The sequence below is a fragment of the Magnolia sinica genome, chromosome 4 (genome assembly GCF_029962835.1).
Source record: "Magnolia sinica isolate HGM2019 chromosome 4, MsV1, whole genome shotgun sequence".
In the NCBI taxonomy this organism is placed as follows: Eukaryota; Viridiplantae; Streptophyta; class Magnoliopsida; order Magnoliales; family Magnoliaceae; genus Magnolia; species Magnolia sinica.
This window is the reverse complement of record NC_080576.1, coordinates 99681952-99708696: the sequence shown is the minus strand read 5'-3', so window position 1 is coordinate 99708696 and position 26745 is coordinate 99681952. Positions and strand designations below refer to the sequence as shown.

General features: G+C 39.7%; 1 protein-coding gene across 3 annotated transcripts in view; it reads right to left on the bottom strand.

The window, feature by feature from the left end:
* Positions 1–26745, bottom strand: part of LOC131243494 (uncharacterized) — a 141743-nt gene that overhangs the window by 77009 nt on the left and 37989 nt on the right. For 2 of the 3 annotated variants that reach the window (XM_058242884.1, XM_058242885.1), the window contains exons 4-12: positions 22057–22126; positions 8588–8721; positions 8271–8411; positions 8009–8166; positions 7689–7857; positions 7502–7600; positions 5459–5536; positions 5314–5373; positions 5046–5203 (exon numbers count right to left, since the gene is read on the bottom strand). In XM_058242884.1, coding sequence (XP_058098867.1) covers positions 5046–5203; positions 5314–5373; positions 5459–5536; positions 7502–7600; positions 7689–7857; positions 8009–8166; positions 8271–8411; positions 8588–8721; positions 22057–22126 — 1067 coding nt within the window. Of the gene's footprint in view, positions 1–5045; positions 5204–5313; positions 5374–5458; positions 5537–7501; positions 7601–7688; positions 7858–8008; positions 8167–8270; positions 8412–8587; positions 8722–10537; positions 10644–22056; positions 22127–26745 lie in introns of those variants that run through there. The other variant, XM_058242886.1, reaches the window with a different exon arrangement.

Here is a 26745-nt window from a genome sequence, read left to right as displayed (position 1 = left end):
CTAGGAGCATGCCACATCACCGAATCATCCTCATGAGGCAATGGAGCAACACAATTCAACCGATCTAATAAACGCACAAGCTCCTCAATCTCGTCATCCTTCAAATCTCTACAGTAAGGGGTAGCCCACAACACTACTACACTGCTAATAGTATAACATCGATCCACGGTAATACATCTTATCCACCACAAGGCAAGCCACCCTAGGAAAATCTTCTTAAAGCAGCCTATCACCACAACAAATGACCACCAAGAACCAAATAACATTACCGGATCCGAGCAAAAAGGATAGCCCTCTGCGAAACAAAAGATCAATTAACACAACCGCTTTCCAAATGCTAGAAGCTCGATAAAGCGAAGAACTCTTCACTGCCCCTGCTTTCCAAATGCTAGAAGATCGATAAAGAGAACTCTTCACTCCCCAAATCTCCACAAACATTTAGCAAGAAGTGCTAAATGCAGTCTTTTCCTTTCAATCAACTCCCTCAATAGTCTTTTCCCTCTTCATACCCAAATCTCAACAACCATTTACCAGGAAGCACTAAATTCATCGTTCCCAAATCCTCCACCTTCATGGACTAGCTTATAAAGCTCCTTCCAACTGAGGAGGTGCAACGATTTTTTCCTCTATCTCTTTCCAAAGAAAATCCCTTCACAACTTTTCCAACCTATCCGGCACCTATTTTGGACATTTAAACAACGACATAATATAAATCAGCATATAAGAAGGGGAAAAAAAAAAAGCAGCTTTGACGAGAGTTAAACAACCTCCCAAAGACAAATATCAGTGTTTTTAGCTAGACAACTTCCTTTCAACACTCTCAATAACTTTATCCCATAAATGTTCGGTCAACCTCCCAATACATAAAGGCATCCCCAGATATGTAAAAGGAAAAAAAAAAAACCCTTCTTCGCATCCTAACAACGTAGCTAAATGCACCAACTCCTCTTTCTCCAGATATATTCCTGACAATTAAATTTTAGCAACATTGATGATTAACACTGAAACTGCTTCAAGGCAAACCATAATCTTCCGAAGATTATCCACTAAAGTCGCATCCGCGTCACAAAATAAAATAGTATTGTCGGCATATTAAAGGTGACTAATTTGCATTCCCATCTCTAACACTTTGAAGCCACTAATTAAGCCCGCCTCCTCCCCTTCATGCATCATCTTACTAAGAGCCTCTCCAACTACTACAAAGTGGTAAGGAGATAGCGAGTCACCATGCTTAATACCCCCAGAAGCCTTAAAGAAGCCTTTAGGAAAGTCATTCAACAAGTTGAGAAGATAGCAGGCAAAACACAAGAACGCATCCACCCTCTCCATTTCTGGCCGAAACTCATCCCGCCAAGCATGTAGTCAAGAAACTCCCAATCCACATGATCGTAGGCATTTTCAATGTCAAGCTTACAAACTCTTCCTCCCTTGCCTTCCCGGTGCCTAGTGTCGATGTATTCATGAGCAATAAGAACACAATTCAAAACCTATCTGCCCATCACAAAAACCCCTTGATTCTCCAAAGTCACTTTAAAGAGCCCTCCACGAAATCTCAAAGCAAAAACCTTGGCTACAACTTCATATAGACCTCCAATTAGACTTATAGGCCCGAAGTCTTTTATCTATTACACACCTTCAATTTTGGGAACGAGAGCTATAAAAGAATCCCCAAGGTCAGTGGAAAGAAAGCTTCGCTCAAAGAACTCAAAGACGAACACCATCACATCCCCTTTAACCATCTGCCAAAACTTTAAATTAAAAATTAAATTTTTTATTTTATTTTATTTTTTTTTAAAAAAAAAAACATCATCAAAAAACCGTCAAGACCTAGGGTCTTATCTCCACACATCAAATTGAGAGTCGCCTTAACTTTTTCTTCAAAGATCAGACTTTCAAGATGAGTCGCCTCTTCCGCTGAAAGATGAGGAAACTCCAAATTATCTAAAAGTCGTCTCTTCCACTTTTCACAAGATAACAAATACTTATAGAAATTAACTATTGATTCGCAAATCTCTCCCTTTTCCAATGTTCTTTTCCCTTCCACTATTATGCTACTAATTTTGCTACCCCAAGCCCTTGCACAAGCTATACTATGGAAGAAACAACTATTCTTATCACCCACTTTTAACCACAGAGCTCTTGATCTTTGTCTCCACCTGATCTCTTCTTTAATACAAATTGGAGTACTTCATATTTAAATCATCTCTCTTCTCACAATCTTCGGTCATCAACTAACCTACTTCCTCTCTCACATTTAATTTATTAATTTCCTTCAATAATATGTTGAACTTTGCCTCACGAGCCCCAAGAACTCTTCCTTCCATATTTTAATCTTTTCTTCCAATATCTTCAGTTTTCTGCTTAACATAAATCCGACAAAGCCAATGACCGTGAAAGAAAACCACCACTCGATAAGCATATGGTTAAAGCCAATCACCTCCATCCAAGCTATTTCAAACTTAAAAAGGTTTTGGACCCCAATCCTCTCAGCTACCTCAAGAAAAATAGCGTCGTGATCCAATACCGTTCCCGGAAGACCTTTTTAACATACAAGAAAGAATTTTTCAATCCATTCCATAGAAACCAAAAAAATGTCTAATCGGGATAAAGTGGAATTCTTTCGACGATTTGACCAAGTGAATTTAGCTCCCCCCACTAGAAAATCTACTAAATCATGTGAATCCACCCAATCAGTAAAACCTTGCATACTACGGACTATATGCCCCCCTTGTGATTTCTCATGTGAAAATCTAATAACATTGAAAGCACCTCTAACAACCCACGACAAATTCCAGTTTTGTCTAACTTTAGAGAGATCCTTCCACAAAAATTCTCGCTGCCTAGCAATAGAAGACCCATAAAGTGCTGGGGAAAAAAACCAACAAAAACAGAAGGAGACTTCTCACAAAACAAATTTTGAAAAAATACCAACGTCCTTGTCTTCATTAGCACATAACGCAGAATTCCATGCAACAACGAAACCACCAGTTGATACCACAACATCCAAAGTAACGCAATCTTTGCTTTTAATCCCCCAGACTGAATTTGAAAATGCCGACTACATCTTTGATTCCGGCAATGCAACAATATCCGCCTTATATTATTTACATATCTTCCGAATTTGAGCCCTTTTAACCTTACAACCCCAACCACTAATATTACATGAGAGAATAATCATTGATCAACCGTTCTATTGCCTTTGACCCTCTTTCCCTCGTTGGCCTTACATGTGGTGTTGTACTTAGTTGAGCATTCCAAGCTTAGTAGTTCCCTCAATCCTCTTACAGAGTTCCTAGGCTTCATCACTTGACTCTCCTGTTGATGGAAAGCTCCCCTACCTCAAACAAATTGAAGTAACGCTTAAGCATCTTCACCCAAGCCCTAAACGATAGTCCAACGGACCTCTCACTCTTTCCAGAACATCCTTAGACCATCGCAATAGCTCTTCTAACAGTGTATGTTCCCCTGTAAACCCAAGTTGTTCTTCCCGCAACGGATCTGACTCACGTTGATACAAACTGTAGTCTTCCTCTCTCATGATGGTAGCCCAAAGAGCACTAATTATCACTGCCTCCTCTAAAAAGTTGTATGCAAATCCAACTGACACTATATGTTGATCTCCTAATGAATCATCTTCCATAGTTCTCGTTTCTCAGTTATTTTCAACAATGAGGACACTTGACACTTCCACTATAGTTCCAAATTCCACTGTTCTCCTGTCATTGTATGCTAGAGTCATCTGACCCCGAGCTTCGAACTCCATGGTGGGTCCCACTGTCAAACAACCATTTACTCCAAAAGCTTAAGCTATCAGAGTGTAGTGTATAAATGTATATCAAGGGACTTTATCACTTCAACACCCCCCCGCACGTGCGAGGTGGGAACTCCGCACGGGAACATATTGACGAAGGTGGAGGGACACTCACACCATAAATAGGTCGGGCTTAATTTCCTGGTCCCTGGGCCGGACCTGATTTTCCTGACCCCCCGTGGGAGAATAATATATTAGCGAGGCATATTTGCTGCTCTCGAGATTCGAACATAGGACCTTCCGCTTCGATACCCTGTCAAACAACCATTTACTCCAAAAGCTTAAGCTGTCAGAGTGTAGTGTATAAATGTATATCAAGGGACTTTATCACTTCAACACCCACCTCCCCTTTGTGAAACTCCGCTTTGGCTAACTACAACTATCGAAGAGTCTCCCGGTTCCTTTATTAAAAATAAATAAATAAATAAAAGGATGGAAAAACCTCCCACGTGTGATAACTTATGGCCCGTGTGGGAGTAATTGTCCCTCCAACACATGTGAGAGATTCAAGCATAAGAGGGAAGTAATGCCCGATGTTGCCAAATGATGTCCTTATATTAACCCCAAGTCAAACCACCTTCTCTCCTTTTACGTGTTGTCAACTTGTCATAGGAGTCGCCAGCACCTTTCATAACTAAGGCATGCATCACAAGCTCTGCATAGGTGACAACACGTGTCGCAATCTCTTCCTCTCCTCTGCCCCCATTATGCCGTGTGTCCTGAAGCTGAGATCGAACCGAGTTAAGCCTGCCAGCACCAGCACTATGTGTCTCATTCTCTACAGGTTTGGCACCCAAGCCGATTGCAAGAGACTAGTTCGAGGATGAGTACTCTCACCTCAATGCAATCACCATTAGTTGACCTTAAATACATGGTATGAATTTTTTATTACTACATAAAAAGCTTCATAACCGCATTTCTTAACTTCGAGAATAGTTGCTAGCACAAATCTTCATGCATCTGAAGGCATTCAAAACAACAGACATGAGGCTTCAAGATTACATAAGAGGCTCCATAGAAACTCATGCAGTTTCCAAATTGATATTAAAGAACAAATTCCAATCCAAAACCAAACAGCCACAAATGTATAACATATTTATGGGTTGAAAGAAAATTAACACAAAATTAGTTCAACTAATCACTTACAAGGATTTAAAAAAATGACATGACAAAGAAAACAAAATAAGACAGAAAAGGCCGCATAAATGAAAAAGAGAACAGAAAGGGAACATACACACATTCTGCAGGCCAAGTTCCTTCACAAAGAGCAGACAATAAGCGAACGAGTTCAACTGTTCGAAATGGGAATTCGCTCTCCAAGGAGCAAAGGAGACAACGAATTGGACCGTCGACAAAACTATTTTTGTCCCAAAATTGCATGCAAAGTGACTCCTGCAACATACAATGAAACCAACCTCCAGTAACAAGTCATGAGCAGCACAAAAATTAATAAAATTCACATGGACCTGTATTACAATTAGAAAACTGTTAGGCATTCAAACCTCTCCACGGTAGATCATACAAAGGATATCCAGTATCTGCTCAAAGGTATTCCCTTCCAGCTGTCATGCGATCAAAGGAGTATGAGCAAGCAATAAATACATTAGTTTGTCCAACAGAATTTAGCTGGTAAAAAAATTATGGTACCTGGTGGGTAATCTCATACGACGCAATAAATGCAGAAATAAATGTTCTGAGAACACTTCGATAACCAGCAATGTGGCTCTGCAAGAGCACATGCCAAAGGACTGAGGAAAATACTCAAACTTCAACACATCTTATGTCAAATTCAATATATTTCTCAGTCTACAACAGTTACAGTTTTCATGTCATGCATGAATAATGGCATTCTGACAAATGATGCTTTTCAAAACCCAAGCAAGCCAAAAAAGAAAACAAAATAAGGCACTATATTGTCCTCTATTGCTTAACCAATAAAACTGTCCAATATTGCTTACTCCTTGTAATCAATCAAAGAAGAAGATGAAGAAGAAGAACAGGAAGAAAAGTATTTATTCAAAGGGTCAAAAACAACAATCTCTAACAAACCCAAAACAATAACAATGAGATTGCCCTTCGCAAAGTGGACGCTTCAAATGTTGTCCCATGCATAAAATAGGAACAACACAGCAAGCTAATAAGGCCAGTAGGAAGTGACAATCAAAGGTCAGGAACCGCAAACCCAACATCTATACATATAAAAATAGATAAATGGAAAATGAAGTCACAAGTTAATAAACATCAAATCATCATTGTCGCCATCCAAGTCTTATCCCAACTAATTGGGGTGGACCACACGAATCTTGCTCTGCCATTCCACTCTATCACGGACCGTTTCCTCAGTTAAACCATATTCAACAAGTCTTTCGTTAGAAAATTACAGGCTTTTGCTAATCTAGTCTGATATTTGAGATAAGATTTGTCTTCTTTTTCTTTTTTTTGAAAGGTAACGAATTTTATTAAGAAGCCACCTTGGGAAGCTAAGACAGAAAACAATACAGAGCGATTACAAGCCCAAAAGGCAATGAGAACACGAGTCCATATTGCGAAACCAGACACCCACTCAACAACCCAAGAGAGTCTTTCTAACAACCTTCCCCACAGACCCGGACATGTTCTCAAAACAGTGGTTGTTCCTCTCACCTGATAACGCATAAGGCAGCCATCACCGCCAAACCATCTTCCCCTTTTTGCCACCATGCCACCAGGAAGTCTGGAATAGATCCCAGCACCACCCATTAAGTGTTAAGGGTAGCTAAAAGGCTTTTCCAAATCTTCCTTGCAAATGGACAATGGAGGAACAAATGATCCACTGATTTGGCATCACTCATACACAACGCATATGTTGGGGACCACCATGGATGTCTTAATGAGATGGTCAACGGTGAGCACCTACTTTCTTCGCATTAACCAAATGACAGATGCAACCTTTGAGGGGGCTTCATACTTCCAAAACCAATAATTGTGGCGGTTGACCAATTCAAGCTCACTAAGCAAACTATAGAATGACCAAACCAAAAACCTTCCCAAAATATGAACACACCACGTCTTTTACACTTGCCCTGGGAACCATGAATTTGAGGTTATTGAAAAGGCTAGTGAGATTGGCCACTTCCTCATCCCAGAGGCCCCTTTGACACGAGAGAGACCACACCACCTCACCACCGATCCAGTAATAGCAGCGAGCTACAAAGACGTTCCTGTCTAGCGTAAGATTGTCTAACCTCAGGAACACCTCCTTTAACGGGCTTTGCCTAACCACGAATCCTCCCAAGAATGAATGCAACTACCATCATCCACAGAAAAGGACACTCCTCTGAACTTGGGGGCCACCGTGAAGATAGCATTCCACAATTTGGACGCTCTGTATCGCAATGACTCTGTAACACACAAACCCCGTCACACATCCCATACCAAGAGTCTTCCTTCCTGAATAGCAAACTGCCACATCCACTTCCCTAACAGCACTTCGTTCATGGAATCCATACACCCTCCCCCCCCCCCCCCCCAAAAAAACTTTTTCTCAAAGAAAACCTTACCAAAATGAGTCGTTAAAAACCATTAAATACTAAATCTGCATTAATAAAGTGATTAGCCTGTTAAATGAAGCAATAAATGATTGAGAAAGCCAAAACTCCTAAAGACAAGAAAAGTAATTTCACCTAGCTTTCATAATTGAGTTTCGCTTACATCTGAATCCCTCAAAACATCGTTGTAAAGAATCTCAAGGAAATAACTTAGTGGTGTAGCTTCAAAGGCCTGGCGAACATAAGCTATGTGATCGATCTCCTGAAAGCAATGCACAGTTCACATCATAGAAGGAACATGCCATCAAGCTGACTATTAGAAAAATCAACAGTTCATGTAAAACACATACCACTAGAGTACTGCAATCTTGTTTCTCTGGGAGAGATGAAATTAGACAAAGGAAAACTGCCCATGCAAGAATCAAAGGCCCTGCTTCTGCTGTTTCCAAAGCATTGAAACTTGAAACTATAGCATCCATCTCTTGGAAATCCGCCAAGGAAAATGTAGAATGACCTTGCCTGATGAGCAATGCACCAAGTGAACAGTAACATGAATATCCAAACAAAAGAATGAGGTAAATATAGCTATATTGAACACAGTTCAGAAACTCTTCAGCCAAAACACTGAGAATCGAATGAAAGAAAGAGAACCCAAGAATCTGATGAAAACCTGAATGGCACTTCATCGTGAACCATTCGGAGAAGATTGTCCAGGTCCAGGGTCTCGATAAGAATAAGAAGTAGCTGAACTTTGGCATAGTATAAAGAACTTGTCGCTTCAATTGATATGGCCAGCCTTTCAATGCTTAAAGAATTAGACAACATTCCCTGAAATTGGGAATAGTTGAGGGTGGAAATGTTAAATTAGACCTGCTTCAGAGAGAGATATCTACCAGATTAAAGCTAACAGTTACCAAAAGAAAATAAATCACCTTGAAAAGCGAGCATAACCTTTTCCATTGCTCACCCTTGCAAGTGCAAAAGGTCTCATAATAAACAAGAAATAGAATATCCAATAGCAAATTAACTTCGATCAAAATCTCCTCCGCCCACAAAATGGCAAGGTCAACTTCCTGCAAAATGTTCCTCATAACATGCATAAAAGGTTAAAACACCAAAACAGACCTAATACTGTTATATAAATGAGAAGAATGGCAATTGAATGGAACAAACACAATAGCCAAAACCTCTTTGTCAATCACTACGGTCACCTTCGTCAAACATCAAGTATCTTCCTAAGCAAACATACCATATGTTCTGGATGCTTGGACGAAAGAAGGTCCTGGAGAACAGACAATAAGTTCCTTTCCAGTCCATCATTAACTAACTGCAACACCTCTTCTTCGGTTGAATTGCCTTCAAGAGATTCATTTCCAATATATACTGCAAAAAAAGAAGAAGAAGTATTAGCTTTAACAGTGTTTAGATAAAACCACAACCTCAATAATAGTATAATATCAGTCTTCTACATTAACTTAAATGTTCATGCAACAATATAAGACACAAATTCAACTAATGTCTTTAAGAAGAAAGGTGTCTACAAAGGAAGCAAATCCTATGTCAGTAAATTTTTACGGATGAATATGCAAGTTTTGTAGGCAGTATAATAGAAAGCATTGAGACCAAAAATTTGGATGGTAACAAACAAGAATTTTTTCAAAAGACAACCAAAAAAAAAACAGAGAGAGAGGGAGGTATTCGGCAACATATTTCACAAAAGGAACAACTAGCATCCACAAAAAGAAAGGCTAAGGTTGGAAGCCCCCCACTGAACAATAAAACTGGACAAGCGCTCCAATTTATGCATCATTTCCTGATGGAAGCGGAAATCCATAGGGGAACCAGACAGTTCAAGTATCATAAATATTGAAGTCAAGCAACCTACTAGAAGTTCATGAGTGGTCCACTGAAAAACATTTACAGTGTCACTTTATTCCAAAAGTGAGCAAGGTCCATACTGGTCAGCTCCGATGTTTGGAACCTCAACAAACATAGCCATCAAATACACGGACGTCCAACAGTACTTATGTAACCACCATTCTGTCTACAAACGCCACCCTCTCCAACTACGTTGAGATCATTTTTGTCAGCAATTGAACCTTAACATAGCTCATCTGTTGAAAGAAAATAGGATGTACCATTTGGTATGTTGAAAATGAAAAGATAAAAACTTAACAAGGATGACAGCAACAAGCAATCTAAAAGATCGCACATTCTGAAATATTTGCACCTAAACCAAAGAGGAAGATAACACAACTAAAATGCAACATAGGGTCAGCAAAGCTTTTTCCGTTCTCTATCCAGTTACTAGGAAAATTGCTGGAAGTTTCCAACTTGATGTGAAGCTTGTGTTCTCTGAGAGGTTACAAACTATCAAAGTACTTATATTTCAGAGAAAATCATGCAAGAGAGACCCAAAGTGCAACGCACAAGCAATGTTGGGAGCCTCAAGCACACAAGCCATAGCTCAGGTGGTTAAATGGTGAGCAACTTTTGCATCTCAAGGGTCAGTTTCTGTTTAGCTAGATACTAAAGTCTAACAGAGATGTTTGAAGGCTATGAGGAATGTGTTCAAGTGAAGCCAATGAGATAAAAAGTCCACAATCCTAAAGGAGCAAAAATAACCCTTTACTCCACCATCAGCAATGGAATCAAACTGCAAGCATTAACTGAGATAATTAGATTCTAGAAGAGCTCCCTTCCACAGCCAAAAGAAATATACTTCCATGGTGTATGGAGCAAAGAGGTAACAATATCCATCACATAACATGCAAACCAGAAAAGGGGCAACAATTCTTATTTTAAAAATTGCAAAACAGCATGTAAAGACCAAGTACATACGGACAAAAGTCCCATCATGGTACAATTTGCTCAACCAATGTTCAATCAGTATTGCTTACATACGAGTATTTGACCATAATGATGGCACAACCAATCCATTCAAAAAGTTGGAATCAAGAATTTTATGTGGGACAGCGCAAAGACAGAATGACAAAGGTACAATGACATGAACAGGTTCAGTTCATGATCATATTTCACAAACACAGCCTTTCAGGGAAAGATAAGAAATTGAAGGTTTTGTACAATAGGCATGTGATCGTAAGTTGGTCAGGGTAAAACTTTTAGATGTATAATGTATATTTCAGTCATAACATTGATAAATATGATATTATACGAAATTAACACAATCAATGTGTACCACAATATGTCATATCATCACCATCGTCATCGCCATTGTCATCAATACCTTGTACAAGGTTTTTGGGGCCATTTGATGCATCCAGGACCATAACCATAATGATCTGTGACCAATGATCAAATGCTAAGGCTCACAGCCTATCCAGCAGATAATCAGTCCCTGAAAATATATCCAATGGGCCTTATTCAATGTCCAATCTGTGGCCCCACTGAAACACACGAACGGCAAAATAGGGCCAATTACATGTACCTCTATCCAATCAGGTGGTAGACACTGCAGGTGGTTCGATTATATTGTGGACCCCATGCCTGCACATTTTACAAATGGGGCCTATGATCATGTGGGGCGATCGTAAGGAGCAAATCATGTGAGCTAATCAGACAGTCTAGATCATGTGGGCTACACAGTTCAACCGATTAGGCCATACAATTCAATCCAATGGACCATATGACTGGGCCCAATGGCTCACGTGCATAATTCTTTTTTACTTGATTTGGTCTTTTATTTGTTAGGTTTGCTTGGCTAATATGGTTAGCAAGTTACCATGGATATTTGGAATAGTCATCAGCTTTAGATATTTAGGAACACCTCTATATAAGGAGCAATTGTACAGACCAGTGACCGCTGATTAAAAACCCTAGAGTTTTCCCCTTTTGTTCTTGAAATTACAGAAGAGGTTATTAAGGGTGAGTTTAGCGGTCAAATTTGCAAACAAGTGTGTCCTCATTCTTGGTATTTTTAGCTATTACCTATTTCACTTCTAGTCCTTTTTCTTTTCTTTTTTTTCTTTTTTCTATTCTTTTTTTTCTTTTTCTTTTTTGAACAATGATGAGATTTCATTGAAAAAAGGCCGAAGCCTAAAAAATACAATATAAACAAATGTACAAGGGAACGCCCCCCTAAGGAAAACTAAGCTTCCAACCACTCATTCACATTAAGAATAGCCTGAAATACAATATAAACAAATGTACAAGGGAACTCCCCCCTAAGGAAAACTAAGCTTCCAACCACTCATTCACATTAAGAATAGCCCAACTGAAAATTTGCATCACTCCATTCCCTAAAGCATCAATCATTCCTTTCCCACCATAGTGCCCAGAGTGCAGCAAGGAAGCTTATGCACCACATTCTTTTCCCTTCTTTCCCTACCCCTCTACCATGCCAAGCTATTAGAAGTTCCTCTATCTTGATTGGAAACACCCATTGAACCCCGAAGATTTGTAAGAAACTCTCACATACCTCCCTTACAAAAGCACAATGAATGAATAAGTGATCGACAGATTCTGCATCTTTGCAGCACAACAAGCATACGTTCGGAAGGATCATTTGTCTTTTGCGCAAATTGTCTATTGTTAGAACTTTGTTCCTACCTATTAGCCATCCAAAGGCTGCGCTACCTTCAAAGGAGCGCCATACTGCCACAGAAAGGCCGTTGAGGATACCCGTTGGTTTTCCCCGATTGCACACAAAAATCAATGAAAGGATCTGACTAAGAATGACTTGTCCTTTAACCACCTTAAGGAATCCATCTCTGTTGGGACTGGAGAAACCTTTTCTAAAACCTTAAGCAATTGAACAAAGTCTTCGAACTCTCCTTCCGATAGGTTTCTTTTGAGGATAGGGGCCCATGTTAGCTCCGCACCCCTAACTGAGTAACAATTAAATACCTTCTCACCCTCTTCCCTAGCTAACCTGCTAAACATGGAAACCTATCACCCAACCACTCCTCTTCCACCCACTTGTCCTCCCAAAATCTAACTCTCCTACCATCCCCCAATTGAAAGGCAATTCCCTCCCACAATTTTTCTTTAAGTGTAGCGACCAACTTCCATAAAGAAGAGGATCGATACAAAGATGAAGCTTTAGTCCACCACCACCCTTCCTCAACACCATATTTTCTTGCTACAACCTCCCTCCATTTCGCTTCTCCCTCGATCCTAAATCTCCATTTCCCCAACAAAGTTAAATTCATTTCTTCTAATTTCAAGATTCCCGCTCCTCGTTGATCCGTTGGTTTGCACACTTCATCCCATTTCATGAGACGAAATTTATGTTTCTCACCTGACCCTTCCCATAAGAAATCCCTTCCTCGTCTCTCCTATGCATAATGGTAATCACAAGTACATTGTTGGAAAAGAAGCTTCCCTACAACCAAGTGCCTTTGCAAATTCCCGAACTTTCTCTTTGGATATGCCCACCCCTAACATCTCGCTCTTGTCAATGTTGACCCTCAAACCAAAAACCGCCTCAAAACTTACCATAATGGGGAGAAGATTTTCCGCCAAGAAGTCCGCCTTGCACAACGGAAGAGTATCATCCACATATTGAACAAGGGAGATATGAAAGTTCATGTTATCCACCCCAAAGCCTTTGACCAGACCAACCTAAGTTCCTTTGTCTATCATTCTACTAAGGGCTTTCATTATTGTAATGAATAGAAACGTAGACAAAGGATCACCTTGACGCAGGACGCGAGAAGACGCCAAAAAAAAAAAAAAAACACTTTCGGTGATCCATTGACCAGAATGGAGAATTTAACATATCTAACACAAGTTTGTATCCAAAATCGCCATTTAGGTCCACAACCTAACTTGCCCAACATATAGTCTAAAAAAGACCAATCAACGTGATCATAAGCTTTTTCAACATCAAGTTTACATACTAGTCCTTCCTCACCTTTTCTATGACAAGAGTCAATGCATTCATTGGCCAATAAGGAAAAATTAACGATCTGCCTACCAACGACGAACGCCCCTTGGGCTTCTGAAATCACGTTGTCCTTTTTTTTTCCTTTGAAACCCGTTGTTCTCAATTGCTTGGAAACCCTAATTTTCTTAAACCAATCCTTCAAATCCCATAGAGAAGGCTACAGCATCTTTTTTCTTCTAATATTCCATAAAGCCCAAGATTTCAAACCCCACTCCCAAGACTCAACTCCTAAAACCAATCTTTTACAGAATCGCACCTTCCAAAAAATTAAAGATCTATGGACCGAAACAAAAACCTTCAAAACCCATCATACAAGTATAAAAATGAATAAATAAAGTTTATTAACAATACTTGCAGGTAAAAATAATAACAAGTCAACAATAACATTAACAATATTAATAATAGTTAAAAATCGTTTTCCTTTTTCCTCCAGCAGTTCTGGATTCTTGGACAAATATCTACTTGCAGTGGCAAGTATTACTGTCAGGAACTGGATACATATGATTTGTTGTGGGAATCCAACCAACTTCGGTCTCTTCAAGATTGAAAGGATTTGTTGATTCTTGAACTAGAAAAAGAGCACCCAAGGCATCTAATGATTTGGAGAAATTGAAACAACAAGATGGTAAAGCAAGGGTTAACCCGGAAGAGGAATTTCACGAGGTTTCTCCTAAGTACCAATTAGGATAACTACACCTCAGGGAATTGTGCAATTGAGTAGAATGGTTCAACAAAGTTGCAGCAAGGAAAACCGGGAATTAGAAGCAATTTTTCCAATAATGGAAAATTTATATTAACCAAACGAAAGGGGAAACAAGAATAGTAACACACCAATACTGAGAGACTCCCATCACTTACTTGAAAAATGAGACAATTGGCTAATAAAAAAAAAAAGCAACAACAGAAACAATAGGCACGAAAACCCCACAGACAACAATTTGAAAATTGGTATAGTCCCCCATTAGGAGTACCGATCAGGGCTGCTCTCCATTCACAGAAAACATCCTCATACAAGTCGCCACTAGGCTCAAGCCTAGAAGAGTCCATCTTACAATCATAAAGGACACTTCGCATGATGTATTTGACTGCCCTTGATTTGCCTTCGAATACTCTCCTATTTCTTTCCTACCATAGTCCCCCTAATGTGACATAAGAGAGCATTTTCTACAATACGACCTTTTCTGATGGAACAGACCGACATTCCAACAACAATTTTTTTTGGATTGTGAATGCTTGCTTGTTTTCTTTTTCATTCTTTGTTTGCACTTGGTGTTTCTTCAAATTCTCCATTGTAAGGATTTAGTTTGTTGCTGCGATTCATACAAATGCTTGCATGTTTTTCCCCCTTTTTTATGAATACGTGGATGATTGCACTCTCGACATGAAAGGAGCCTATCAAACCTTAACATATGGCACCTACAACGACCTCAGACATAAAGATTTCCATTATTGACTTTATAGAGAATTTACCATTCGCCAAATGCTTCATCTTTCCGATCCTCTGCTAATGGATCAATGATAAGTGATAACTTTGCAGAACATCTTCATGAGCTCTTTGAATCGGCATAATTCACTTTCAGAAAAGTCCATATGAAGCTTGATATTCCAAGCGACGACATAGTCGAGAACTTCATAACAATTGATTACCTTCTCCTCTTTAGACAAGAAGAAGAGGGCGCAAACGGCTTCTCCACAGCTTTCTTACAAGAGTATTGGAGTATAATCAAACACAACTTTATGGGTTACAAGTGATTGCGTGCATCCGGAGGGAATAGTCCCCCCTCAAAAGGGGTGGGGATATCGTGTCATCCAAAAAAAAAAAACGTTATGGCTTTCTGATGCAGGACGGATGACCTAACCTAGAATGATGCAATGAGATCATTAACGGATTAACAAGAATAATTTAAAGCACAAAATAATACTAATCAATGACAAGCTTAATGAATTCAAGTATTTAACTATGCTTAGATTCAAGACTAAATCATAACCCGTCAGTTAGATCTTATAAAACATGATTAGATAGGACCTATGGAAGGTAGGACTTCCATCTAGCATAGGAATTGATCTAATTCTAAAGGGAATCTCTTAGTTTGTTAAAGGGTTTAAGACTAGGGTTTTGGGATTTGGGGATTTTAGATTTGGGAATTAGGGCTTGAGGTTTTAGGGATTAGGGTTAGGACTAGAGGGCTTAGAATTTGGGAATTAGGGTTTTGAAATTCAGGACGATTTGGGATTAAGGTTTTGGGAAATCTAGGTTCTAGGATTGGACTTGATGGTTTTAGACTTGGGGCGATGGATTTTAGAGAGAAAAGAGCAAAGATCAAGGGGGGAAATAGAGAGGAGATGGATTGGTTGTATGGTCTTGTCCATATGGTCGTACGGTCACGTGTGGAGGTCCGTACGGTGGTGCGGTGTAAGTAGGCCTAGGTTTAGATGGGTTTTGTGGGAGATTGGGGATTGGTTTTAGGGAAAATAAAGGAGTAGGGAAGGATTGAGAGAGCTTGAGGAAAGTAGAGAGAGAGAGAGAGAGAGAGAGAGAGAGAGAGAAGAAAAGAAAAGTGTGGATATTACCTTGAAAGAAGAAAATAAGAGAGAGATAAGATGGAATCATTCTATGGCTTCACACCACTCCAATCATAGGAGATTTTGCTTCATCTCAAAGCAAAGAGAAAGAGAATTTTTTGATTTCATATGCAATAATGACTATGGTGGGGACGTACAAGCCTTTTATAGTCTCAAAAAAGACTTTTTACAACAAACAAACAAACAAAAAAAAAAATGCTATTAGATAAAAATTCTCACATAAAGACGCTCAATGAAATAAAATTTGGTCATAACTCCCTAATCCCTATCTCAACAAAAATATAAGCTAAACCAACAAAACAAAAAAATATATATATCAAAACACAAACAAAATAAATAAACTAAACTATTTCGTGGCCTGTGGGATTCATGATCAAGATGTCCAATGACAATGATCCGACGGTTAGAATGGTCCCCGATTGATATCCAACCGTACAAATGGTCCAACCAAGTAACCCACATTCATCTTCCCAGTATAGGGGGGCCTTCAAAGATGCATAATCATGCATGTGGAATCTTCAACGGGCTAGGCACTTGAATTGGGTCCACAAGGCCCCATGTATGCATCACCTAACCATAAAGAAACGGGAGCTCTCATCCTCATCTGGTATACTCTGACTGGTGCTCGGATGTCATCATCACTTTCATCAAGGATTTTCAAGATAGTGTCATTCTAAGTAAAAGCCTTAATGCAGTGTTTTTTTCTTTTTTCTTTTTTCTTTTTTTGAAGGATGCCTTAATGCAGTGTTCATCATGTTAGTTCCCAAAAGTCAGTGTTGCCATCTCGACTTCATACCAAACAAACTTAGTTAGAGGACCTTAAAAGATTCCTGCCAAATGCCTTTCCCTCCCTCCTTCCCTCCCTCTAGCTTAGGAAGGCCACAAGCCATATTATTTCGTTGTCTGAAGGTGCATTTGTGGAAGGGAGACAACTTTTGATGGGATTCCACAGTACAATGAGTGCAATTGTTTACGAAAGAAATCAAGTAAAAAGCTTATGATCAAGTAAATCTGGATTTTTTGTTTTACTCACTTCAAAGGATGGGCTTTGAAGACATGCGGAAGGCATGAATTTCTTCGGCTTCTTGTTGCCCTTATCAATGGGACTCCGGCGTGCTAATATCTCAAGCACTAGAGAGTTGTCGGCCATTTATTTCTTCAGCTTCTTTCTTTGTCCTCATCAATAGGTCTCCAGTGGGCTATTTCTTGAGCACTAGGGAGTGGACATGGAAATCCACTCTCCGCCTTTTTTTATTGTTACCAAAAGCCTTAGCTTCTTGCCAACAAGGCTTAAGAGATTGAATTCATTGATCAAGTAAAGAACCACAAAGGCAGAGTTATGTGCCAATGTGGCGGCTTGCAAGGAAGTTGTGTAGAAAGTTCTCTCTATGAAAGTATCTTCACTTCATGTAGGGAGATGACCTCAGTTTCTTCATTTGGGGACGCTATTGTCAATCAAGTTGAAAAAAGATATCCCTCGCCAGGCGGGGGGGGGGGGAGGTTTTGGGAGGATGTGTGGATATTTGAAATTTCTCTAGCAAAATCCTTTTCCAATCTATGTGCCTTGTCCGTTTGTAAAGAGGCAAAGGTGAATGATTGTTATGAGCTCAATAGAGGATTTGTTATTTAGAGTGCAAATTTGAGAGTGAAGAGATCTCTTCCTTTAACAGGTTCACGGAGAAGTTATACTCTTTGAAAATTAACCCGGAAAATGACGATAAAAAGGGGTGGTGTTCATCAAAACTGACAGGCTCTCTTTCACATCTTTTCTTAGGTGATAACAAGGAGTTAGCATTCTTCCCTGATCGCCAAGATGTGGTATTCTTCTTTTCTTCTGCGGATGCAAACTTTTATTTGAAACACTTTAACAAGATCCACACACTTCACAACCTAAAAAAGAGGAATATCTCAATCCCTAATAGGTGTATCACGTGCTAAAAAGGCAAAAGAGTCTCTTAGTCATCTTTTCCTTCATCTTGAGGTAGCAAGGGACCGATGAAGTCATTTCTTTACATTTCTGGGAATCTCTTGGATGCCCAACAAGTCCATCTATGCAATTCTTCTCGGATGTGACAGATGCCATTTCACTCCAAGAGGGGTGATTTCTTTGACATTGTTCCCCTTGGCTTTTTATGGGGCATTTGGAAAGAGAGGAATCAAAGGATTTTCTAATATAAAGCAACTGTATAGGTTCTTTGAAAAGAACTTGGAATGGGCACTAGATCACCTTGAGCTCAAAGGGGTCATCTCTCTATAGGTTGTTCCTCTTGGGAACCTTTTATTGTTGGGGAAATTTCCATCTCTCTAGGTTGAGATTTATTTTTTGGGGGCGTAGTTCTCTTTAATTTGATATTATCCCTCAATGTGTCTTTTTTTAAGCCCCTTATATCTTTGGTTCTTTACTCACAACACATTGAGGTATCTAGTGATGGAAGACAAATTTACCCTCGCAATTATTTTCCCCGGGGAGGAGAATGCTTAACATTCAAAGGACATAGTAAGACATTTTAAACGGAAGTAGGGGTATTTTGGAAATTGAAAATGTAGTTGAATATTATGCTCGGCAAATTCGACCCCTGCAATTAGGTGTCAGTTTGGTTTTTCTAAGGGCATTTTGTACTTTAAAATACATATGTGCAAGTAGCAGGCATTAACTCTACTCTTTACATGTAGCCTGCATGGAAGGCATCTATTAAGAGCCCATGCAAGAGACTTCCTAGGCCTACCTTGATGGCCGCATGACAACCACTCCATACATATGTTGCACCATCTCATCTCAAGACATTCGCCCAAAAAAGAAAATCTATAGCTCAAAAGGGCATAGAATTGGGATAAGTTGGGATGGGTTATCCACTGTTGAGCCCTTCCCTCATTCTCTCTCTTCATGCATCATGCACCTGCATGTAGCCCGCCGGTTTCCCAACCTCTCTCTCCACTTTTTCTATCTTTCACTCCGGAAACTCCCTCCCTTCATGTCTCGACGTGCATCACACATGCCTTACCCCTAGTAAAAAATGGAGAGGAGGCTTTGAAAAAAATTCAGAGAAGGGAAAGTCATCAGTCAAAGTATCTTTCCATAAACAGATAACAATAGCTTTACTAATAAGGAAGGGCATACTTTCTAAAATTCACAACCAACTTTGCAAGATAAACCCTAGTTCAGCACTCTTAATCATCTTCCCACTTTGCTGATTTCTTTCCACACACTTGACCCAGCATGACTAACCAACCCCCCTCAGCTTCCCCATATATCCATGATATAACTCCCTCCGTAGAGCCTTCGACTCCTCGAATCTCCACCACTAACTCAGAAGGGCCCAATTTCTCTGTTTTTCCCACACCTACGCCACCTTCCTTCATTGGTCTTTGCACCTCTTTCCAATCCATTAGTTGAAATTTGAAGCCTAGTTCATTTCTTTATGTCAGCAAGTTCCTCTGGACTTGCTCCACCCTTGAAAGAACAGCCATTGGCATATTATAGAAACAAAGGAAGTATACCAGAAAAATGAAAAGAACCAAATTGATCAATTTGGTTGATGTGATTCTTCTCCTCAAGGATAAGTAGTTGCCTTACTCTTCAGAACTTAGTTGCAGTATCTTTCAAACCAGGTGCCTCACCAACTCCAGCTTGCTACCCATTTCTACTTGTCTACATGATGAAACAGCCAAACAGGTGCCTTCCCACTCCCGAACTCGAATCTGTTGCTAGTTCTCCTCACGCTTCGTACAACTATACCTCAAGATCATTTGGGCAAGAACATAGGGGATTCTGGAAGGTCTAAGGTGGTTCAAAAGCGAGTAGAGGTTCCAGACATCTTTAGAAAGTGCAACATGCACACTTTACAAGTATGGTTGGTGACAATAGAGGATCACTTTGGCTGATATGCTATAACGGAAGAGGAAAAAAGTTTGGCGAGCAAACTGCAAAGTTGAAACTGAAGGAATCAGCATTGTAGTGGCTACATCTAGAAGATTTCTTTAGCAGGCAGAGAAACCTACTATAGAAAATCGGGAGAAGATGAAAGAGAAGTGTGAAAAGTACCTTCTAGTTGACTAATAAGAAACCATATCTGAAGAGTTATACGAAGAGTTTCATGACCTGATGATTCTTTGTGATGTTCTCTAAAGTGATCATCAATTCATCTCCCACTCCCGAACAGGCTTTCACATCTAGAATCAAAATGAGATAATGACGGGTCATGACTATAGCATTGGGAAATTGCAATTGATGCTGAAAATTCAAGCAAAGCTCGGCAATCTTCAATTCACCGATTTGCATGCAAAATCAGGAATTTCCGTCGTCGCCTGGACAGACCAACGCAGCACATGAATCCCAAGCAGGGGTATACACCGTCGCTGACCTCATCTAGTATACCACATGAGACTTGAAGCACAACTAATGTGACAGTAACAAAATCGGACAGAAGCATAGACGCTGCCCCTACTATCCACCACAATGATTGAAAATGGTATGTCAACACTCAACAGGCCATTCAAGACAAGATAGCTGTGCCACACTTTGCTTTAAATGCAGGGAAATCGAACACTTTGTAGTAGTGTGCCCTTCAAAGATTTTACAATTTTGCGAAAAGGTGGAAGAAGAGGTAGAGAAAGGAGTGGTGAACAAGAAGAAAAAGGAAGAACAACAGATATAAGCTCGATGCATTGACTTGGCGCAGCTTAGAGATGTGTCATGCTATGACAGTGTTCGAAGATAGGAAAAAGAAGATTATGCAAGCACTAACATCTTGTGTATATGAGTGGATTATAAAGAAAAGATCTGCAATGTGATCATTGATAGTGGGAATAACCTGAATGTAGCACCAAAGTATTGGTAGATAACCTGAAATTGAAGGTGGAAGACCAGGTATACCAAGTTGCTTCAGTGCCTAGTTAACTAATTGCTGGGAAAGCATTACTCTGATTATCTACACTATGGTGTGGTTCCTTTTTTGTTCTTTTGAAGGATGATTTCAATGAAGAAGGTTGATACATGTATTGTTGGGGCGACCATGACAATTCGCAGGAAAGTGGCTCACAGTAGGAAATATAATACCCATACAACTGTGGACAATGGGAAGAAAATAGTTTTCAAGACCACTAAGAGTGAGCTGTCTCTGAAGAAGCATCAATGGATGAATATTCACATCAATCTGCTATGGATCATCGGACAAGTTGACCAAGGAATCCCCAGATGCATCTCCTCATGGATCTACAGCAAGATTAGAAGGATACATGGATGGATCTATGAGATGGATTTGATCAGCAGAAGGATCTAGATGGATATGCAAATGAATCAACAAAAGGATCTAAATGTGGATCTATGAAAAAATTCACCGACCAATTGACAGCAATATTTGCAAAATCAGAAGAAAAGTTGAATCCAAAAGTCCAACGTATCCCATTGATTATGTTTATGTCCACCAAACGAACAACCTAAAAAAATCTAGGATTTGAAAAGGTTCTTCAATTTCATGATTTTGTGTCCAAGCAGGCAGACTGCACAGGAACTTAGGACCTGAAACATCAAACTCCTAGAAACCTGTCAATGTCTCCTTAAACGACCAACGGATGGTGTCAAAGACAACCCTAGATAAGTCTATGATAACAGAAGAAATTGCAACACTAATCTCCCAAAAGCATCGCCTACTACCTTCTACAAAACCTTCACACTTTCTTCCAATCATCCAAATCCATAATAAGCCTTAAAAAAATCTTCCAAACTAACTGAACAACATCTTCCATCCTCAACTTGAAGTCCATTGGATATTGTCCAATTTAACTACTAGTGATAACATAAGGCCGAAAGATGAAGAAAAACATAAATGGCAGGATCAATACCATAGCCTCAATAAGCAGTATAATCCACTAAAGAAATTGATTTCTATTATATCTTATTAACTTAGATGGATAATATTTCACTACCAATCTCCCGCTCATTAGATGAGCTGGTAGGGACAGTGTAGTGTGTGTGATCCAGGGGTCAATCCCTGGTAGTGTTAGTTTCAAACTATATATATATATCAAGGAAGAAGAAGCAAGATGTGGTGGAAAAAAATTGGAAATGGATAAGATAAGACAGATTCTCCATTTTTACATAGGAAAAAAAGAAAAACCACAATATCTGCGGTGGCAAAATTTTGGAAAGGGATAAGATAAGACAGGTTCTCCATTATTACATAGGAAAAAAAACTACAATATCATCCGTGTCATCAAAAAGGACTTACAGGCATGCAGGAGAATTTGCCTGACACACTTCAGCAAACACTGTCGCTCAAGGTAATATTGAAGCAGTATCTTCATAACAGAAAAGAAGAAAATGTCAGTTCAAAGCTAACTGCACTGACTTTTATTCATATCAAAACTTTTATTCCATGATTGCAAGCGTGGCATGCTTAACATTTAGTTCAATAAGAATAGCATATAAATGAGCACCCAAAAAAAAAAAAACAGAGAGAAGAACATACAGATGCTTGTATTCATTTAGTACATGGAAAAATGATTTAGTTCTATGAAAACAAAAGAAAGAAAGAAAGAACGAAGTCACACCCACATCACGCTTAGAAATTTACACAAACCTAAAAGTTCATTTTGAGATACTAAAACGGTTGGGAGTCTTGGGACAATAGGGAAACCAATCATTAGAACAGATATCATAAATGATCGACTATCGTTTTCCTGAGCTTATGTTAGGGACCAGGGCAGTACCAATAAGCCCTAACCACAAGCCAAACCTCAGATTATATTGTGATCCACCTCCAAGAAAAAAAAAACGAAAAAAAAAAAACTAAGCACAGATTAGATTTCAGAAGATGCTTGTAGTAATTACAAAGTTTAAAAAAAAAAAAAGCAATTAAATCCATGTAAAACCTTTGAAAGTACAAAATAAACAGCTATCTCTACCAGCCAGCAACTGGAAAGGCTTCTTGTGCCAACCCATTGAGGAAAAAATGCCTAAACATGAGGGCATTTGGTTGTTCCTGTGCAGCCAAAGCAGCAGCTAGTGCCAACCAGGCAAAACAGAGCTAAAGCTGAGAAATGTAAATACAGCCTGCACAATGATTGACCATGAAAAGTCAATGTGGTTGTACTGTTAGGCTATCTGCACATTTTAGCAGGGAAGAGTGTGTACATCATGTAAACGACTCCAATTAATTGGGATAAGGTTTAGATGGCGATGATGATAATTATGATGATCTTATCTAACGATGCCACATTGCAATCCAACTTTGGCTTTTTTGAATGATTGAAAACATCCGGACATTCCGAAAACACATTAAGGCAAGTTGAGTGAAGTTCCCCATGAAGAGATTCAAGCAAAAGCCCATTTGAGGGTACTTTCGAAGTCTACCTTAGCATTTGGCATGACTAATTGTTAAAATTCTCCCTGCTCAGGATCATCTGGTTGCTAGTAGCACTGCTGATGACGCGACAGGAAGCTCGCATTAAGAGCAGTGGAAGACTGTGTTAACCAATAAATGACTGAATTTCCCCTTAAAGTTTCATGTACAATCCCGTTTTGCCATTCCACTCCATCAAGGGTTTGGAATGTCATGTTTTTCAGTTTCATTATGAAAGTTATAGCATAAGTTTGACACCTGCTGCCAACCTGTTGCAACCCCCCCCTTTACCTGGGATGGGGACTGGCAATGAAAGCACAAAACTCCCACAGGCGAAATGTAAAGACTATTAAACAGGCGGTTTACTATCAAAAGCCATCTAATAGTCTATCTAGCAGGTTGATTACAATCAACGAGTTCATTACAAGATAGGATCATGGCTGCTTTTAGCTCTGGCTTTAGATACCCAACTAAGAGTCATTTTGCCTTATTTTGAAAGCCAATGCCAACTTGGATAGTTTATCTTTAGTCAGATTGAGTATAGCAGGTACCAGTACCACTAGACAGTTTTCGAGATGTGCCTTATACATGACTACTATTTTCAGTGGTTATCAAATTGGATAGGATTGAACTCATTGAAGATATACAATGAATCCCATTGTTTAGAAGTTCAGCAAGTTGAATTTAGTAGTCATTAACATCAGCCTAAGTTTAAGTGACCACTATAATAGATTAAGAGGACGAGCATGGCTAATTTAAAGAGGATTATCATATTTCTCTAGAGCAACCCGAATTGTACTCCTTGTCTCATGGCAAGTTACAATGACCAAAACAACTTAATATGTAGGCTCCACAAGGAAAGGCTATGTGTCATGCCCCGGACTCGATGACCGGACTCACAAGGAACCTGATAGCCGGTTCTGACCGCAACAGCCTCCGTAGTAACCCATTCTCGGCTCCTGACACATGTTCCAATCCTGGGATCCTACAAGAAGGATTTCCATAACATAAATCCAGTGTTTCAAATATCGATACTATCGGCCAATATTATCGATATCGCACCACTGTGAGACGATATACTCACAATAACCTCCGGAAGATACCAAAAAATCCCAAATCCAAATATCGGCCGATATTATCGTCGATATCGCACGATATATCGTCGATATCGCGCCATTTCCTCTCCATTATTGTCGGACATCAACGCACGAACAGTCACGGGTGGATTGTAGGGGACTCACGAATCTCACTATAGCTAACCACCCACACACACCATAAAAATCGGATCCGAGCAATGGAGAATCAAAAAAAAATTGAATTAGAAAAAAAAAAGAAATCGGAGGGTACCTGGCTATAGCGGTGATCGGAGGTGGGCCATTCAACAGGTAAGTGCAATTTTCTTCCCATTTTCTTCATCTTCCCTCTTTCTAAGAGATTCCGGCGAGGAATCAGGCCGGAACGAGATTTGGGGGGACGAACTGGATCGGACTGCGTGGATGGAGCCATGGAGGTGAAAATGAAGAGGGAAAGTGAAAAGAGGGGCGGATGGGGAAATCGGGTTGCGTACTGAGTAAACTCTGTAGGGCCCATTGTTTAGTATATAGTTCATCCACGCCGTCCATCCGTTTGTCCAGATCATTTTAGGGGTTGAGCCCAAAAATAAAGTATATCAAAATCTCAAGTAGACCATACCAAAGGAACCAGTGGAAGTATTGATTTCCACCGTTGAAATATTTATAAGGCCCCCAATGATGTTTATTTATCATCCAAACTATTCATAATATCACAAAGACATGGATGAATGGAAAAAACAAATATCATCTTGATCTAAAACTTTTGTGGGCCCCCAAGAACTTTTCAACGGTAGACTTCAATTCAAACTGTTTCAGGTGGTGTGGTCCACTTGAGCTTTGGATATGATTAATTTTTCTCTCAAAAGCCCTGAAATTATATGATAAAATGGACGGACGGATTTGATAAAATGCGTGAATGACAGTGGGCCCCATAGAGTTTACTCAGTACACACTGCGCAATCCGCTTCGACAGATGGAAATAGGATTGCGTCCTAGTTACTTAGTACGCTTTTATCGTACTGAGTAAACTCAGTTGGGTCCACCTTGAATGTATGCGGTTTATCCAATCCGCCCATAAGTTATTTCACATAATTTTATACGTTGAGCCTAAAATTGAAGCATATACAAAGCCCAAGTGAACCATACCACTGGAAACAGTGGGAATAGTGATTTCGACCGTTGAAATCTTTCTAGTGCCCAAAGTGATATTTATTTCTCATCCACCATGTTCATAAGATAAAAAAGACTTGGATGAAGTGAAATAAAAAATATCAGCTTGATCCAAAACTTCGGTGGCCCCTAGAAATTTTCAATGGTAGACACTCATTTCACACTATTTCCTGTGGTGTGGTCTATTTGATCTTTGGATATAATTTTTTTTTTGGTATATGGAACTGAAATTAACTTTTAAAATGGATGGACGGTATGGATCTAATAGAAAAATCACAGTGGATCCCACAGTGTTTACTCAGTACGCTTAGCGTACTAAGTTACTTAGTACACAATCCGCTTCCCCGCCGATGGGGTAAATGCCTTCCACCGTTGAAACCTTTCTCCACTGATTTCTATAGTGGGGTCCACTCGAGCTCTGGATCTGACCCATTTTTTGGCTCATGCTATAAAATGATCTCTTCAAATGTATGGACGGTGTAGATAGAAAAAATACATCATGGTGGGACCCACGTAACTTGGTGACGTCTCGTGCCCCCATCACTGACGGGCATTCACGTTAGATTGCGTACTCAGTACGCTCTTATCTTATTGAGTAAACTCTGTTGGGCCCACCGTGATTACACGTGGTTTATACACGCCGTCCATCCATTTTTACTGATCATTTTAGGTGTTGAGCCCTAAATTGAACCATATCCACAACTCAAGTGGACCACATTACAGGAAACAGTGTTGAATGAACATTGACCATTAAAAACTTTGTGGGAGCCATAAAAGCTTTGGAACAACCTGATATTTATTTTTTCCCTTCATCTAGGTCTTTAGGACCCAATCAACAGATTGGATGTCAAATAAACAGTACAGTGGGGTGGATATCCAAGCATTATTGTTTTCCTTTGGTGTGGTCCACCTTCGATTTACATCCCTATGATTTATTGTATCAATCCCTAAAATGAACCGTAGAAATGGATGAACGGAGTGGATGAAACAAATACATTACGGTGGGGCCCACAAAGCACCGACCACCAGCCATGAGGCCAGTGTCAGGGGGAGTAGCCAATCCGTCTCCCCACGCACGATACTGACGGGTTGCGTAGCCAGACTGCCTACTGAAGTGACGCACCAAGTTCTGTGGGGCCCAGCATGATGTGTGTGTTGTATCTACACCGTCCATACATTTGGGTATATCATTTTAAGGAATCAGACAAAGAATGAGTCAGATCCACTATTTTCTGGGGCCTTAGAAAATTTTAATGGTGGGCGTCACTCTCTCCACTGTGTTCTATGGTGGGGTCCATTTGAGCCTTGGATTTGACTCATTCTTTGGCTCCTG